Source organism: Capra hircus, chromosome 22, assembly GCF_001704415.2.
Source record: "Capra hircus breed San Clemente chromosome 22, ASM170441v1, whole genome shotgun sequence".
Taxonomy (NCBI): Eukaryota; Metazoa; Chordata; class Mammalia; order Artiodactyla; family Bovidae; genus Capra; species Capra hircus.
In genome coordinates, this window is record NC_030829.1 from 12,015,810 (window position 1) to 12,033,094 (window position 17,285).

A 17,285-nucleotide genomic window follows, 5' to 3' on the forward strand; every position below is an offset into this window, starting at 1 on the left:
CTGTGATTATTCTGTTAAGAGTGTTGGCCAGTTAGTCACTGTTGCCTAATTTGTGCATTTTGGCAAGTTCTTTCTTCTCCAAGTCAAGTTAGGGATACTCTGCTTCTGCTAAGATCTGTCCAGGGCACCTCCCAGGATTTCTCTGAGTCTTAATTGTCAAGCCCAAGATAGTTTGCACACAGTTACAGGCAAGAAGAGAAGAACATTTATTTATTTATTTTTTTCATACTCATCTAGGGACCAAATAGGCCTATCTCTAAAGCAGTGATAGGGAAGAGGGACAGAGAAACTCCAGCAGGGAAAGAAATCAGAGCAGTTGGAAACTAGTCTGTGTCACTTGTTGTTTAGTCACTAAGTCATGTCTGACTCTTTTGCGACCCCATGGACTGCAGCCCACTAGGCTCCTCATCCATGGGATTTCCCAGGCAAGAATACTGGAGTAGGTTGCCATTTCCTTCTCCAGGGGAATCTTCCCTGGAGACCCAGGGATCAAGCCTGGGTCTCTTGCATTGCAGGTGGATTTTTACAGAGTAAACCAGAGGACAGGTAAATCCAATTGCTCCCTCTGGGTCTCACCTGTCCTGCCTGTAGAATGAGGGTAGCTGCAGAGTGATGTCTCAATGATCCTTCCATGGGTAACACACAAGGCTTTTTTGGCCCGAGGCCTCTAGCTGCAGAGCAGCCCCAGAGAGCCTGGAGCATTCACAAACTCACCGAGACTTCGATGACTCCAGGGGCAAGCTCTCCAGTGGTCATTTTGGGAGCTCCATCTTCTCCACACCCTGAGCCGCGGTTGAGGGTTTGAGGCAGTGGACTCCTAGGGAGGGGGCCTTGCTGGCCTGCACCCCTAAGCATCAGCAGAGAGCCACGACGGCTTTCATGGTCTCCAGGAAAGACTCCATCATCTGTGACCCCATCAGGGAATGAGATGTCTCGGCCAGGGGCCTGGAAGTGGAACACACTGCCGTGGCTAGCCCGGCGTCTCCCAGCGGTGAGGCCTAGGAAAGACTGGGCATTGCCCCAAAAGAGCAGGAAAGAAGGTAGCCTGGAAGATCATCCTGCAGGCAAATCTGGAACTCAACACTTCCCTCCACCCACCCCCACTTCCCTGCCTTCAGCCTCATGACCCTCCTATGGAAAATTAAAGACAGATCTATGGAGTGCTCTAGGTGTACACAGAGAGGGAAAAGAGGCAAAGAATATTCTTAACTCGTCTGGGAAAAGGCCAACACTGAAAAGAGACTGCAAGGTGCTCAAGATCAGCAAATAGGTCATCATGGCCAAGGATATGTCAGAGGACAAACTTGTCACCCAGGTGGGTCAGTTGTTTGCCAATCTTTGGCCATGGGGCTGGACAAAGGTATCTTAGGTTCCCTGCTTCAGTGCAAAGCTGTGACCTCAGGAGACAGTTATGTACACCAATACAGAAACAAGCTTGGTAAAGGGTTGTTGAATGAACGAGTGCTCTTTATTTTCTGAAAATTAGGTCTGACAATTCATTAGATCCAGCCTATATGGGTGTGAGAGTTTGTGTTGCAAAGGAGGAGACAAGAGCTTTGTAATATAATGAGCTTCCAGGATCCCTTGAGGCAAGCGTTGAACAGTCAACAATGGGGAGTTTGAAGGGAGAGTTGCAGTCTAATTTCCTGGAAGAATAGTGCCATTCCTCCAAATCAATAAACATTTCCCATCAAAATCTTCCTCCGAGGGAATCGTGTGGTGTACAGTTGCCAGAGGAAAGGAGCTAATTCATAGGCCTCGAGCCCCTGGAGGGTTAGTATGCTGGGTTGGCTGGTTCCCACAACTGAACCTGACCAGACAGCTTATCAGTTCTGTCCTCAGCTCATAGAAAGTGCTTCTTTCTTTTTTAAAATTAATTTTTATTGACGTATAGTTGCTTTACAATGTTGTGTTCCTTTCTACTATACAGCAAAGTGAATCAATTGTGAAAGAAAGAGTGTTAGTCGTCAGTTGCATCCAACTCTTTCCATGGACAGTAGCCTGCCAGGCTCCTCTGTCCATGGGATTCTCCAGGCAAGAATACTGGAGTGGGTGGCCATGCCCTCCTCCAGGGGATCTTCCCCACCCAGAGACTCAGCCTATGTCTCCTGCATCACAGGAGGATTCTTTACTGTCTGAGTCACCAGGGTTAACTATACATGTACGTGTATCTCCTCTTTCTTGGATTTCCGTCCCATTTAGGCCACCACAGAGCCTTGAGGAGAGTTCCCTGTGCTACAGAGTAGGTTCTCACTAGTTACCTATTTTATATATAGTAGTGTATAGATGTCAATCCCAGTCTCCCAGTTCCTCCCACCACCCTTCTGAATTGGTTTGTTCTCTACATCTGTATCTCTATTTCTGCTTTGCAAATAAGATCACCCGTAACATTTTTCCAGATTCCACATATATGCATTAATATTTGTTTTTCTCTTCATAGAAAGTGTTTCTAAAATCTAAACTTTGACTTCCTATCAAACTCAGGTCGTATTGCTGAATTTCCCCTCCCTTACTTAATTTCTTTTACTTACTAAATTATCAAAGTTGGGATACTTTGTCAATTAAAGCCCTCTTGACCTATCCCCATCTCCCTCAGAATTGAAGTTTGCTTTCTTGATGATTTGGAGCCTAGTCCTGCACAGCAATCTTCATTGTAATTCAGTATTAAAAACACAGCACTCTTTGTCTGGAATATATGTCCAAGGACTGTGAACTCATAAAATCCACGTATCCTTCCCACTTTTGAAGCAAAGGAGCAAAATTGGCAAGTCCTTATTAAAGGTGGGACAACTGAATCATATGCCCTTGGGCACTGAGCAAACCAAGAAACTCAGAAGAAAATTTTGGTCCTGTATTTATCAAGCATTGTCTCCTTGGCCACAACCTGATTAGAATTAACCTATTTGGCAAATGGTGGACAATGGCCTCTGAATCTAAGTATTGGACTTGCCTTAAAATCATTCAGGCAGATCAACTGGCCTCCTGTGTGTTCCCTGAAAGCCCTGCTGCGCCTCTCTGCTAAGCGCTACCCCCAGTCTCCCTCTCATTACTGCTGATCAGAAAATGGCTTTTTATTAAAACTGCCTATGGTCTATTTACTACAACAACACACCTGGGAAAGAAGGAAGGGAATGCCTTAACAAACAGAAACTCCAACCAGTTAGCACTAAGGAAGTACCCAAACAACGTCTCCCTGTCCTTAGAACAAACGTGATCTTTCTGCCTGGAAAACATTCTTTCTCAAACCCTCCCAGTCCTCAGTTACTGGAGGACTTACTCACTGTTTACTAAGAACTTCAATTATCCCCTCCTTCATGAAGCCTTTCCTGATACACTCTCACCCTCATAAGAATAGATGTTCCTGCTCCTATTCCCCAAACAACATCTATCTGTCCCTAATATAGTATCCAACACATAGCTGTTTCTATATCTGCCTCCTCCACCAAATGGAAGTTCTTGAAAAATGGGCCATGCTTTAGTCAACTCTTTACACCAAGCACCTAGTGTTGTTGAATTAGAAAGGGATGTTTCCTCTTGTGCCCTTTGAAGGTAGATCTAGCTAGAGAGACAAGCACACACACACACCAGACAATTATTGGACATCCAAGTGCTAATCCATGTGGAGTTGACTGAATGGGGGAAATTAAAGCCCAGTTCAGAGTGTCACTGACATTTCCACAGAAGCTGTGATGTATCCTGCCCTGAGGTTGTCAGAGCTCCAGACAAACCCCAGTTTGAAACAGCTTCTGAACTGTGCCCTGTTCATGCCAGGTGTTGCTTAAAAGAGGCAGAGCAGACTCTCATAAATGCTGGTGTGTGGGTGTCACCGAGGCCAGAGTGCGTGGGAGTGTGTCTGTGTGTGGACATGCACACAGAAGTCTGGGGGTTGTCGAGATCCTATTCCAAAAAGTGTCACGTCTTGCAGAGGAGCACAAGGAAAAGAAATCAAGAGGGAAGTGAGATCCAGCAGCTCTGAAAAATAACCATGTGAAGCCCCTTTCGCATACTTCTAGTGTGGGACCTACTCTACCACAAAGGGGTTATCTCTGAGGCCTGTTGAAAGGGTACATTTGGGGTACACAAGACTTTCAAGGGAGAGGGAGCTGGTGGGAGGAAACCAGGTGAGTACCGGGACTCTTGGAGTGGGAGGTAGCAGGTGATGACGAGAGGGAAAATTGCTAGTGGGTCTGAAATGAGGTCCTGAAGGTATTCCCAGGCTGGATTGTTACCACGAGACAGGTGCCAGGATCTCCTGGGCCAACAGCAGGTGAGAACTTGAGCTGGAGCAGCTGAGGCATGAGGTTAGAAAGAAGCTTTTAAATGATTTCAACACCACGAACAAGGACCCCTCTCCAGCTCCAGAACTGCAGATGAGAGGGTCAGAAGGAAGCTGGCCCTTGACGCCCAACAGGTTCACAGACATCTCATGGTCAGCATGTTCAAACCACCTGTCCTATCTAGAATCCAGAGTTCCTCCTTTGGTGCGCCTCTCTTAGAATCACTACCTACTTAAGTGGCCAACCTGGAAACCTGGGAGTCATTTTGGACTTCTCCCTTCTTTTGCAACATTCCACAGTCCTGGTCTTGTTGATTCCCTCGAGCTCCCATAAGTCTTTATAATCCACACTCTTCCGCATCCATAATGTCCCTGCCCTAGTTTAGGCCCCCGCTGGCAGTGGTGGGGGGATAGCGGGCGGATTATCAAAACATCCTCCTAGGCTCTGCGCCTCCAGTTATCTCTCTGCTACCAACCTCTTTCCACTTCAGTGTATTGTCCATGGAAGCTGCAAAAGTGGGTTATCTTTCAGGGACAAGCCTGAGCCCCTTACCATTCGGTGCTGGTTGTAAGACTCAGACCGGAGTGACTTGTTGTCGTCTGTGGAGCCCTCGGACACCCTTGACTTCATTCTGTGTTTTCTTTCACTGGCAGTTTTGGAGGCCAAGGGGGATCCATTGTGAGACTGGAGAGAGGCTGTGTCAACCCCCAGTGCTGCAAGCACCTGAGGGGAGAGAATAGCAGCTATAGCCGACAACATCTGGATGTGCTCGGCATAAACGTGTGTCCCCCGGACAGTGGGTGAGGGCTTCTCAACCAGAGGAGGTCTGATTCAGGACCGGAGTGGTGGTTGGATTGAGACATAGCAAAGAGCCACCTCTAGGTCACCTCCTTCATTTATACCCTTGTAGTAAACTCTGCTGATGCCCTGCCCAGGTTTCTCTTACCAGGTCAGCACACTCATCTCCAGCTGCTTGAATGTTAGTAAACATCACTAATGTTAGTAACCCATTAGTAACTGGGTTACAGCTGCAGGATTCTGCAGAAAATTTCCTTTGACTGTACATTTGGCTTGAGCAAGCATGGAGGTACGAAGAGCCAGTCCTCTTGCCTCCAGGCACGGCTACCTCTGTGGAACCAGTCATACCCTGGAGCTCCCCATGGGATCAGGTCAAAGTAGTCTCTGGCTGAGGCCACTTCCTTATTTAATTCTTCCCTTGTTCCATCCTGCTAACTTTGATCTCCTCCTCAGAGCACCCCTCAGTGAATCACTTGCACAGGCTCTTCATTTGGGTGCTTTTTTTGAGAAAATCTAACCTAAGATGGTCCCTGAGATACGATGGATCTTGCTATGGTTCCCTAAAATGACAGCCTTAATGTAAGCGAGTGGTCCAGACGTCTACCCAACTGTGAAAGGCCTACAACAGACTTCGCAAAGGTCCAGCCCTCACTGACCTCCTGCTCTGTCCGGAGCATCTCAAGGGCCTCCTGGAACTTCTTCTCCTTGGCTTCAATTTCATCAATGGTTGCCTGGTTCTGCTCCTCATATGCCATGGTGACCACAGCCAAGATCAAATTGACCAGGTAGAAAGACCCCAGGAAGATAACAAGCACGAAAAACACCATATAGATTTTCCCAGAAGCCCTCAGGGTCTGCAGAGTCAAGAGAAAAAAAAGAGAAATGTGTACCCGGATAACACGGCCCCCTGACGCGGTCAGAGTCCTCCAGGAAAAAACGTAGCCATGCAACAAACGCTCCAAACTCCGAGCGTGTGTGGAGACATGCAGACCAATACCTGCTGGTAGAGGCGTTCCCAGGAATCCTGTGTCATGAGGCGAAACATTGAGAGAAAAGCCCAAGCGAAGGAATCAAAGCTGGTATAGTTAAAATCTGGGTTGTCAGATGTCTTAAGGCAGAAATAACCTTCAGGGCAGTGGCTGCGGCAAGAACAGATAAGGCTGTCAATCACACAGACTTCTATTTATTGGGGCCAAGACAGTCCAGGGCTGCCAGAAGACCTGAGGGTTTGAAGTCAAAGACTGGATTTCAAGGCCTAGCGCTATTCTCATTAGCTGAGTGACCTTGGACATTCAGCCTCCTTAGGCCTCAGTTTCTTTTGCCTGTTAAGTGGGATAATAATGTTAGGAAACCACTTACCAAAACTGCCCACCGTGGCCAGACACAAAAATAACTTACATGAGTTACGACAACAAGTCCTACTAAGGAAAATACAAGCTGCTGCCAAAACCAACTGGAAGAATTCAGGAGGGAGCAGACACCAGCCCCTAATAATCCTGCAAACCTCTCAGAAACCCTTGCTCTGGAATCTGTCCTGATTGAGAGATGTGTGTGCCACCAGGAAGGGCCCTGAGGCAGACCAAATATGGGCACGAGCAAAATGATTGGCCAGAGGCAACCCGGAAAACCAGCACCACCTGCATAAACTCTGAGACTGGGAGCCATAGGAAGAGCACCCATTTACCAAAAAAAAAAAAAAAAAAAAAAAAATGCTCTGCTCAAGCACTAGTTCACAAAAAAGTCTTTCATTTTGTCAGTATGTGTGTGTCTCTTCAGACAATTTATTTCTGCGTGTTAGACAAGAGTCCACTTTTCTGGCCCTGGTAGGGGATTCTGCCTGTCTTCCCCGCCCCACCTGCCCCTCCCCCCACCGACACACACACAGCCTGGCCTTGCCCCAGTAATATAGTAACTTCAGTTCAGAGTTTCATGCAGAGAGAAATGGTCTGGAGAAGACTAGCTGGCCCAGACAAGACCTCATAAGCTTTTTGCGAATCCACACTGCAAGAGGGACACTCAGTAAAACCTGAGTCCGTTGGCATCACTTGCAAAGTTGTCTTTCAAAGAAGGACACACATTAGCCAAGTTCACTGACCAATTAGATGTAACAATAAAGACACTACTTCCCAATAACTGAGCCTCTCCCTCTCCTAAGTGTTTCACAAATGCTATAATTTAACCATCTCAATAATCCTTAAAAAAAAAAACAGATGCAGAAGCTGGGGTTCAGAGAGAAATCAGTAGTCTAAAACCACACAGATGCCCATGGATTTATTTCAAAGGAGAAATAAAATTGTCGAGTAGCTTATGAAGACTGACCTATGAAGAAAGGCCAAACTGAAGATGACTGCCTGGTGAGTCCTGGGGTGGGGAAGGCTCCACGTCCCTCTTTCTCATCATAAGCAGCTAAGCTGATGTCGGGAAGCATCTCTAAGCTCAAGGCATGTGAGTGATCCTTTCCAACCGTGTGGGATGGCCTGGCTGAGGAGACGGTAATGCTTTTTTCCTTAGTTAGGGATTCTACTTTAGTATACCTCCACCAACACCAATCTCTGAGGGATCTTCTAACTCCAGACATTCATGCAGATACACAGGCAGGAACCCCTACAATTGATTAGGGCCTGACAGCTTGATTGTAGCCCAATCCCAGTTCTATCTATCTTCAACTTTGGTTGGAGATTTGCAAGTTCCCAGGCTCTGTAGACCCACATATAAAGACACTCTCTTGGTTTCACTTTCCCAAGGAGCTAGTTAACCCATTACCTGTAGGTTTGCTAGTTAATGCTAAGGGCAGCCTATTTCTGCCTCCTGTAGAACCCCGCTATAGCTGCTATGCATCAACAGCTAACTGCTCAAGAAAATTAAATGAGACCATGGTGCAAAGGCTCTTGCAAGGTACCTTCAGCATAGTAAACATTATATGTAAAATGCAGAATTTTAAAATTCTTTAACCAGAAGCTACCAAAAACATGGACTAGAATAATATATGTGAAAGAATGCTGAAAACCATCAAGTATTTCCTGGTACTTGTTCTCCACCTTGAGACCTCAGACTTTCTCCCTGCAGTGCCATTGGTCAGTGTGGGCTTTTGCTCAGGTCTCTGACTTCTCTGTGGCTCAGCACAGAACCCAGGTTTGGTGTTCACAGCATGCCCACCAAGCTTCTCTCTGCCCATCACCTAAGCTGGCCTCTACTTGACATCCCAGCCCTTTCCCAGCCCTTTCCACTCCTTCCCGCCTGGCCAGGACCTACCCATCAGGATAGTTGGTTTCTCTCGGAGTCAGAGGAGGGCCTCATGGGTGGACCTCACAGCTTTACCACAGTCAGTGTATGGGTTACTGTGGAACCATCCTCGTGAGAAATGTCATTATCCAGATGGGAAAAGGACACTGACAGATCCTTGGTTTCAATTAAGTCAAAGGCAAATGAAAACTGACATCAAAACAACCCTCTTCCTGAGCTCAAGAACCAAATGCCAAGTGCGTTTATGAATAAAGAGGCCAGGGGGCCTGTGTTGCTCAAATTCTTCTGTTAGTCCCACCCCTCAGCTCTTGATGAGATTGTTTTCTTAGGGAACTGATGAAGGCTGAACTCCAGCATGCCCCACCTTGCGCTACTTAGCAATATAGGGCTGTCAGACATTCAGGGAGGGGGTTGTGTGGGCCCGGGTTTCCAGACGCCCCTGCCATGGAGCTGGGCAGGGATGAGCCTTTCTCATCTGTTACCCAATCTCTTTCTACTCATACCTGTTCCCACAAGCAGCAGGCAGACCTGAGGAGTCCCGTGTGCCTTTGCTTTGTCTCACATTCTATTCTGCCACCTAGAATGGTACCATCCAATCCATCTCTTGTTCATCCAGTCTGGAGACATCCTGGTTGCCCTTCAACCTCACCACCTCTGGGAAACCTTCCTTGACACCATCACCTTGCTATGTTTTCCCAGCCCAGGGAGCCTCTAGGACAGCACTGGTTCTTCACAGCACAGCATCTTTATGCATATGCATCAGAGCTCACAAACTGGCAGATTGCTGGCTGAATTTGCATTGCTAAAATATTGTGTTTGGCCCACAATATGTAGATATTTTTTGGAATTTGTAGTCAATGTTTATAGTTAAGAGAGTTTACATAAAAATCGAAATTTCCTTTCTCTCTTTTAAAAACCTGGATCATCTGGAAGCAGTGGGCCCATGTTTCCACATGATAATGAAAAGCTGACCTGGGAAGTGGCTACCACTTTGGCTGGCGCATGATCTCATGGTCTTGGTACCCATCCAGCCCACTCCTCACATTCTAGACACGTGCAGTTTTGTGTCTGGCCTCTGTAAGAATCTGAAATTGCAAAGTCTGAGGCATGTGTCTCTTCCCCCATTATGTGAGGATAGTGAAACCCATGTGATGGAGTTGTGACAACTGAATGAAGAGCATTTGACACAAAACGTACTTAATAAATATTACTTCCTTTCTTGGGCAGATTGTTTGCAAAAATGACCACAGTTATTCCCTTTCCTGTCTCCGTACCCCTTTCAATATGATGTTGCGAGTTTTCCCATCAAGAGGTGAGTCTGTTCCTCCATTTCTTGGATCTGGACTCACTTGCAATTTGAGTCAACTCTGGACACAGTAGAAGTGACATTATGCCCGTTCTAAGCCTAGGCCTCAAGAGACCTTGCACATTTCCATTCTTTCTCCTGGAATCCTGCCTCCAATAGGAGAATAAGCCTAGGCTAGTCTGCTGAGGGGTGAGAAACCATGTGGAACAGAAACAAGACGCCCAAGCTGAGGCCATCCTGGATCAGCTGGTCCCCTGCTAGTCTGTCCACTGTCTGCAGATGCATGAATGAGTCCAGTCAATGTCAGAGGAACACCAGGCTGATCTCAGCCCAAGGTGCGGACGTACAGAATATTGAGCTGAATAAATGGCTGGTGTTTTAAGTCACAAAAATCTTGGGGATGTTTGTTTCATAACAAGAGCTTACTCAGACACTCTCTTTCCATGAGTCTGGGATGGCAGAGGCCATGGATTATTAATTTCCACATTTCCCTCAGGACTTTCAACCTAGGCTTCACCCAGAAAGAACTGATGACAGAAAGAAGAAAGGGCTGCTGGGCATTGGTGTTTTGTTATGGCTTGAACACTCACCCTGCATCAGATCCATTGCCACAGAGTAAGGGGTCAGAGGTGCCTTCCTTGTTGGTATAGTAATCTGCAAAATAAAGGAAGAAGCAGAAGTCTCACATATGGTTCTCAACCCTCAACTCAAGCCTTGAGTGGTGAAAGCAACACCTGCTGAGACTTCCGCCTGAGCAAGGAGAATATACTGGACCGCGTGCCCTCCGTGGGTATGCTGGGAGCTGGGAAGGGGCAATGTCTCATCTGAGAAGAGAGAAGCTGAGCTGTGGCCTCAGCCTTGAGCATCCTCCAGCAGAGGCAGAATGACTTGCCTCTGGACTCATTTCCTTGAGAAAGGGACATTGGACAACCGAGAATGGGGGGCCCCAAAGTAAAACACAACTCATGAGAAGAATTTCAATCAAAATATATGTCTGCACAGGTATGCAGAGGCGTCACACTCCCCACCAGCCAGACCTGGGTCCCGTTGGCAGTAATTCCACTCCTGTTTTTCGTGAGAGGAGTAATTGGCTGTCTCATTGACAGCTGTGCAGTTCTTGACACATCTGTTCTTGAGGTTGCCCTTGAAGAGCTGCAGGCCCACCAGGGCAAAGACACTCAGGCAGAAGACAGTGAGAATGGTCACGTCAGCCAGCTTCTTCACCGAGTGGATCAGGGCCCCCACGATGACCTTCAGCCCTGTGGGAAGATGACAGTGATACTTCCACGTGGATGACGTGGCACACACAGAGCACACACGTGTGCCTGGCACGCTTGCATCTTAGCCTTCCTACCCTTTCATTACACACAGGTGTGAGATATTTTACAAACTCTAGGGCAGTTTCAAGCCCAGTTTCTCATCTGAACCTTGCCATAAGCCTGCGAGGCAGATAGGAAGAGCATATTGTCCAATTGTAAAGATGAGGCCACTGAGACCCAGACTATGCATTATTAAAACCTTCTTAAAGTGAATAAATTCCAGAGAGTAGCAATTTGATGAAAAAATAATTATTGAGTACCTGCTGTGCTCCAGGTACTAGGCCTAGCATGAGGCTGCCAATTTCACTCCAGTCATTTGGTATCTCCTTATCTCAGTCCTGGGAGGCAGCTTGAGGCTTGGGGATATAGGAACATTGGTGTGAGAGAGAGAAAGGAGGAGAAGCAGAAGAAAAGGAGAAAGGAGGAAGAAGAGGAAGAGGAGGAGAAGGAAAGAAAGAGGAGGAGGTGGAAGAGAAAGAAGAAGAAGGAAGAAATGGAGGGAGGGAGGGAGAGATGCAAGGGAGAGAGAACAACAGAGGAGGGACACACAGACAGAGGATGAACACAGCAATAGAGCGAGGCCATGAGAGACACTGAGGAAGAAACAGAGTCTGAGCAGCATAGCTGGCAGCAGAGATGGGGGCCCTGCTTGTTTAAGGAAGGACGATTTATTGCTCTGGCAAAGGAAATCACCTTCTTTGGAAAAGCAGATTTCTAAGTAACAGAAAGAGCTCTAAGCAGAGAAGCAAGCTGCGATCTAGCCTTGCCTTGTCTTTTTGGCCGAATAATCCACTGAGCACCCTCTGCTCTGCTTGGTTCTCTCTCAGGAGCCAAGCAATGGTTAAGGCACGGGCCTGTTTGGGGCTGTCTGACGAGTGAGGGGAAACTCTATAGCATTAGTGAGTAGGTGAGCACACAGAGAAACAGTCTATCACAGAAGCCTGGGGGTGGGAGTAGGGTCGGGTCGGGGGTTGAGGAAGATGGGAAGGACCAGGCAGCCTCCTTGAGGGACTCAGAGCATGGCAGAACCCTGAGGATGCCTATGAGTTGAGTGAAGAGGAGAAGGGATTTTCCTAACAGAGGAGCAGCGTGGCCTGGGGCTGCGTGATGAGCAAAAGCTGTGAGTATCTGTGGAACCACAGGAAAATCCTGGAGGTGGGTACAGGAGAGAGAAGAGGCAGGAGGGGAGTCTCCATAGGCCAGGTGTTACACACAAAACTCAGGGTCTTCCTGGCTGAGTAGGTGAGAGAGATACTAAGGGGAAAACTGACTACTTATTGCTGTGATTTTCTTCATGAAGAAAATGATTCTTCATGATTTTCTTCGTTCAGTGGAAGTTGGCAAAGCCTTTCCAGTCATTTCCTGCAGAGGCAGACGCAGAACTGTGGAAAGGGACTTCTACTCTAGCATAAGTATTTCTGTTTCCAGGTGAGGGCAGGGGTTTTGGGGTGAGGGAAGGGAGACAACCCATTAGGCCACAAGGGGGAAGCCTTGAGTCCCATCTCAAGGCCATTACCTGGTCTCAGGCCTCACCATCCCCTCCATCAACCCAGAGGGGGTTGAGGAGTATCACGTGGCAACAGAGATCTTGGAGGCCCAATAAGATCAGCCCTGGGGGACTATTTCCATTTCTGAATTGTCTGTAATCAAGAGTTGTCTAATTATTTTCTCTTCTGTGGGTCCAAAGGCAGGGCTGAGGCTCAAATGTTCAGATTCATGAAAATGGGGAAGACAACCACCAGAGCCTAGGACTGCCTTTTCCCTTATTCTGTTTCCAAGCTTACATTTTGGTTTCGAGTATAAATGAGAATCTGACTGGAGGCTTGCCTGAACCCCGCAATGAGAATGTAAAACAAGGACCTGACCTTTTTGTCCTTTATGGACACCATGAGTTACTCTGGACAGAGCGCTGGCTAAGAATCAGGACAGGAGGTTTCCAGGTCACAACTGCCTCTAGCGATGAGGATTTGGGATTGTGTTTTCTACTCTCTGGGCCTCAGTTTCTTTATCTCTTAAATGAGGACAATAGTCCATATTCTGGCAATTTATAGGGCTCTTGTGAAAATCAAAGTGGGATGTTAGGCTGTGGAAACCAACATAAGCTCTGTGAGTAAACATGCTGGTTAAAGCCACTCACCCGGGATCACAGACACGGTTTTTAAAGCTCGAAGGACTCTGAACGTCCGCAGGCCTGAGATCCCTCGGAGGTCTGTCACTTCACCAGCGTAGCTGTAGAACCAGGAACCAGTCAGCATCTCTGCATAAAGAGGGTCTTGGGAATTTATGCAGCATAAATAAGGACAATCTGGGGCAACGCAAGCCTAGGAAGGACCCAGAACAGACACTGGGAATCTACTGGTACTTGCATCCACAGACTGACCTGAACCCTGATTTAATTATGGCAATATTTTTCAGAATGGCCTCTTTGAGAAGATGCAAGTACTTCCCTGGTGGCTCAGTGGTAAAGAATCTGCCTGCAGTGCAGGACACCTGGGTTCAATCCCTGGGCCAGGAAGATTCCCTGGAGAGGGAAATGGCAACCCACTCCAGTATTCTTATCTGGGAAATCCCATGGACAGAGGAGCCTGGTGGGCTACAGTCCATGGGATAACAAGAGTTGGACATGACTTAGCAGCTAAACCACCACCACACCATTGTGTTCTAGAAGATTCTGTGTATTACCCATGCCCAATCCATCTCCTTGGGCACTGGTTCCTCAGGGAAAGATCTTCATGTTTGGGAGGTACAAAGCTGATCCACTTTGACAGGCCAGTTGTCAGCTCAGATTTAAAGTCTCCAACTTCTCCCCAGGGGTATGGAACTAACCCTGGAAAATGACTCCCAAAGCAAGAGTCTTTGGCAAAGAGACCCTGGGCCACACAGTCCTAAATGGGGAAGCTGGAAAGAGATAAGGATAACACCCCCAGAATGGCAGCCTGTTCCACGTCAGTCACTCAGTCATGTCTGACTCTTTGCAACCTCATGGACTGCAGCACACCAGGCCTCCCTGTCCATCACCAACTCCCAGAGTTTACTCAAATTCATGTCCATTGAGTCGGTGATGCCATCCAACCATCTCATCCTCTGTCATCCCCTTCTCCTCCTGCCTTCAATCTTTCCCAACAAATGAGTCACTTTTCAAATGAGTCACTTCTTTGCATCAGATGGGCAAAGTATTGGGAGTTTCAGCTTCAGCATCAGTCCTTCCAATGAATATTCAGGATCAACTTTCTTTAGGATTGACTGGTTGGATCTCCTTGCAGTCTAAGGGACTCTCAAGAGTCTTCTCCAACACCACAGTTCAAAAGCATCAATTCTTCAGCACTCAGATTTCTTTACAGTCCAACTCTCACATCCATACATGACTACTGGAAAAGCCATAGCTTTGACTAGATGGACCTTTGTTGGCAAAGTAATGTCTCTGCTTTGTAATATGCTGTCTAGGTTGGTCATAGCTTTTCTTCCAAGGAGCAAAAATTAAAAGCGTCTTTTAATTTCATGGCTCCAATCACCGTCTGCAGTGATTTTGGAGCCCCCCAAAATCAAATCTGTCACTGTTTCCATTGTTTCCCCATCTATTTACCATGAACTGATGGGACCAGATGCCATGATCTTCAGTTTTTTGAATATTCAGCTTTAAGCCAGCTTTTTCACTCTCCTCTTGCACTCTCATCAAGACACTCTTCAGTTCCTCTTTGCTTTCTGCCATAAGGGTGGTGTCATCTGCGTATCTGAGATTATTGATATTTCTCCTGGCAATCTTGATTCCAGCTTGTGCTTCATCCAGCCCAGCACTTCACACGATGTACTCTGCAAATAAGTTAAATAAGCAGGGTGACAATATACAGCCTTGACATACTCCTTTTCCTATTTGGAACCAGTCTGTTGTTCCATGTCCAGTTCTAACTGTTGCTTCTTGACCTGCATACAGGTTTCTCAGGAGACAGGTAAGGTGGTCTGATATTCTCATCTCTTAAAGAATTTTCCACAGTTTGTTGTGATCCACACAGTCAAAGCCTTTGGCATAGTCAATGAAGCAGAAGTAGATGTTTTTCTGGACACACATATAATGTCATACACAGATCAATGTGGAGAAATACTCACGCCAGAGTGATGACACTAAAATCCAGCCAGTTCCAAGGATCTCTCAGGTAAGTGAACTCATTTAGACAAAATCCTCTTGCCAATATCTTTATCAAGGCTTCAAAGGTATAAATGACAGTGAAGACATACCTGGGAGGAAGGTGGAAAGGGAGTATTAACTGCATCTTGGAGAGAGCTCAAAGGGAGAGTGGTTGTGATTGTTCCAAAGGAGAGCGTGCAAAGAGCATCACCAAGGTGGGGAAGGAGACGAGGTGAAGCTAGGGAGATGAGACGCAGATGGAGGAACTCAGAGAAATCGCAAAGATGGGTGGGGTGGGGAGGGACATGCGTGGCTGGGATGACTAGCAGCCTCTGCTGCTCTGAAGGTGGGCAGAGGGCGAGGGCATGCACCCACCACAGGCTTCCACACAAAGCTCCTCCTGTCCCATGAGGCTCCTCAAGGCTCCCTGCCCTGAGGGAAGCCGGCAGTTCCTCCCTCAACTTGTTGACTGAAAATACGGAAGAGGGAGGAGATCTGACTGCATCCCCCCTCTCCAGACTTCGCTGCTTCCCACTGTCTTTTCTTCTCATGCCATGCTTGGCCTGCTGGCACTTCTGGCCTCAGGGATCCTGGTCTGTTTACTATCTAAAGCAGTAAATAACTAGGTGTCATGGAAGAGAAAAGCATCTGAATTCATACACATTTTCTCAGGAGGATGGATCCTGTTAGAGGATCATCTCAAAAGAGCCTTTTTATTCTGTTGGACACATTTTGGGTTTGGATTTGAGGAGAAGGCTCCAAAGCTGAGGTTGAGAGTAGGGGAGTGTTTCTCTAGTGTTCAGAATGCCTCACTCACCGACAGCAGTGGTTCTCAGACTCCAGCACAGATCTGACCGACCCCATGGAAAGCCTGTTCAAGCATAGATTTCCAGGCTGTTGGCCCAGAGTTTCTGATTCACTAAGTCTGGGGCAGAGCCCAAGAATTTGCATTTCTAACGAGTTCCCAGCTGAGCCTAATGCTGCTGGCCTGAGGAACTACCATTTGAGAACTACTGCCCAAAGGGACATAGATGCATGCATAAATCACACCTAATTTTGGATACACTATATTTTTTTAAATTATAAGATTCTAAATTGTAAACACTGGTATGAAAAATGAAGAGTTTTGATTGAATATGGCAGATTGAACATGTATTTACCTCCAACCTTTTGGAAATTCTTCTTAAATGATTGTGAAAGGAACTTTTAAAAAAGTATGCATTCACTAGGGCAACGATAATGGAGAACACAACAGCATTTTGGAGATTACAGTGAAGACGGATGAATGGTAACCAACAGAGCAGACTCTAGAAAGCTGGAAGCCAGGAGTTCCCAGAAGCAAGCCAACCCAGAGAGCAGAGCTGCTTAGGACTTAGGGACGCTAAATGCCTCTGAAAGTGGAGCCCAGGGAGACAGTGGCAAGTGGGTCTGTAAAGAGAGCTTGAAAGTCTTTATTAACAAGCAATTGGGCTTTCTAAATACCACCCCACACCACCCATTCAGAGAGGAACTGCCGCCTCTGATCTGGAAATAGGCCGACTGAATAAGAGGGAGAGAGCTGCATCCTGGCACAAGGGTATGAAAGAAAAATGTTCACATGTACCGAAAGGCAGACAACCCTGCCACCCACCCACTGCTTCCCCTCAGTAGGTTCCTAGAAGCTTGGCAGTCAGGTTAACAGCTCAGGAAGACGCAGCACTTTTAACATACTCAGGCAGCCACTGAGCATCAGGAATCTGAAGGATACTTCTAACACTAAAGACTAAAGGGACGAAACAGGAAAGAAAAAGAGAGAATGCAGATAGAAGTAGATTTAGGAAATATCCCGATCATTAATATTTTTAGGAGATGAGAAGATAGTGGGTACAAACAGAAGGCTACAAACTAGAACATTCAAAGGACAAAAGCGAACACTTGAAAGCAAAAATATGATAGCAAAATTAAAACATTAATAGAAGGGCTAGAAACAGAGTTGGAATCTCACAGAAAGTGGGACAAAAAGAAACAAATAAGAGGTGATTAAAAATATGAAAATTACAGAATTAGACCAAGAAGTACAACGTCTGAGTAATGGGAGATCCAAAAAGAAAGAGAGAAGGACATATACAGGGGAAAATTATCAAAGAAATAATGTAAGAAGATTTCCCTAAACTGAAGGATCGAGTCAGTTAAAGCATCCATGAGTGTTCAGGAAAATGAATGAAAAATGTTCATAGCAA

At 46.7% G+C, this 17,285-nt stretch overlaps 1 protein-coding gene across 3 annotated transcripts in view; it reads right to left on the reverse strand.

Annotated features, from left to right (window-relative positions):
* The window catches only part of SCN10A (sodium voltage-gated channel alpha subunit 10), an 87,484-nt gene that overhangs the window by 48,108 nt on the left and 22,091 nt on the right, over positions 1-17,285 (reverse strand). For 2 of the 3 annotated variants that reach the window (XM_018038475.1, XM_018038476.1), the window contains exons 4-11: positions 15,048-15,176; positions 13,081-13,172; positions 10,662-10,883; positions 10,215-10,278; positions 6,073-6,214; positions 5,732-5,929; positions 4,830-5,000; positions 715-1,008 (exon numbers count right to left, since the gene is read on the reverse strand). In XM_018038475.1, the coding sequence (XP_017893964.1) occupies positions 715-1,008; positions 4,830-5,000; positions 5,732-5,929; positions 6,073-6,214; positions 10,215-10,278; positions 10,662-10,883; positions 13,081-13,172; positions 15,048-15,176 (1,312 nt within the window). The remainder of the gene's footprint in view (positions 1-714; positions 1,009-4,829; positions 5,001-5,731; positions 5,930-6,072; positions 6,215-10,214; positions 10,279-10,661; positions 10,884-13,080; positions 13,173-15,047; positions 15,177-17,285) is intronic. The other variant, XM_018038477.1, reaches the window with a different exon arrangement.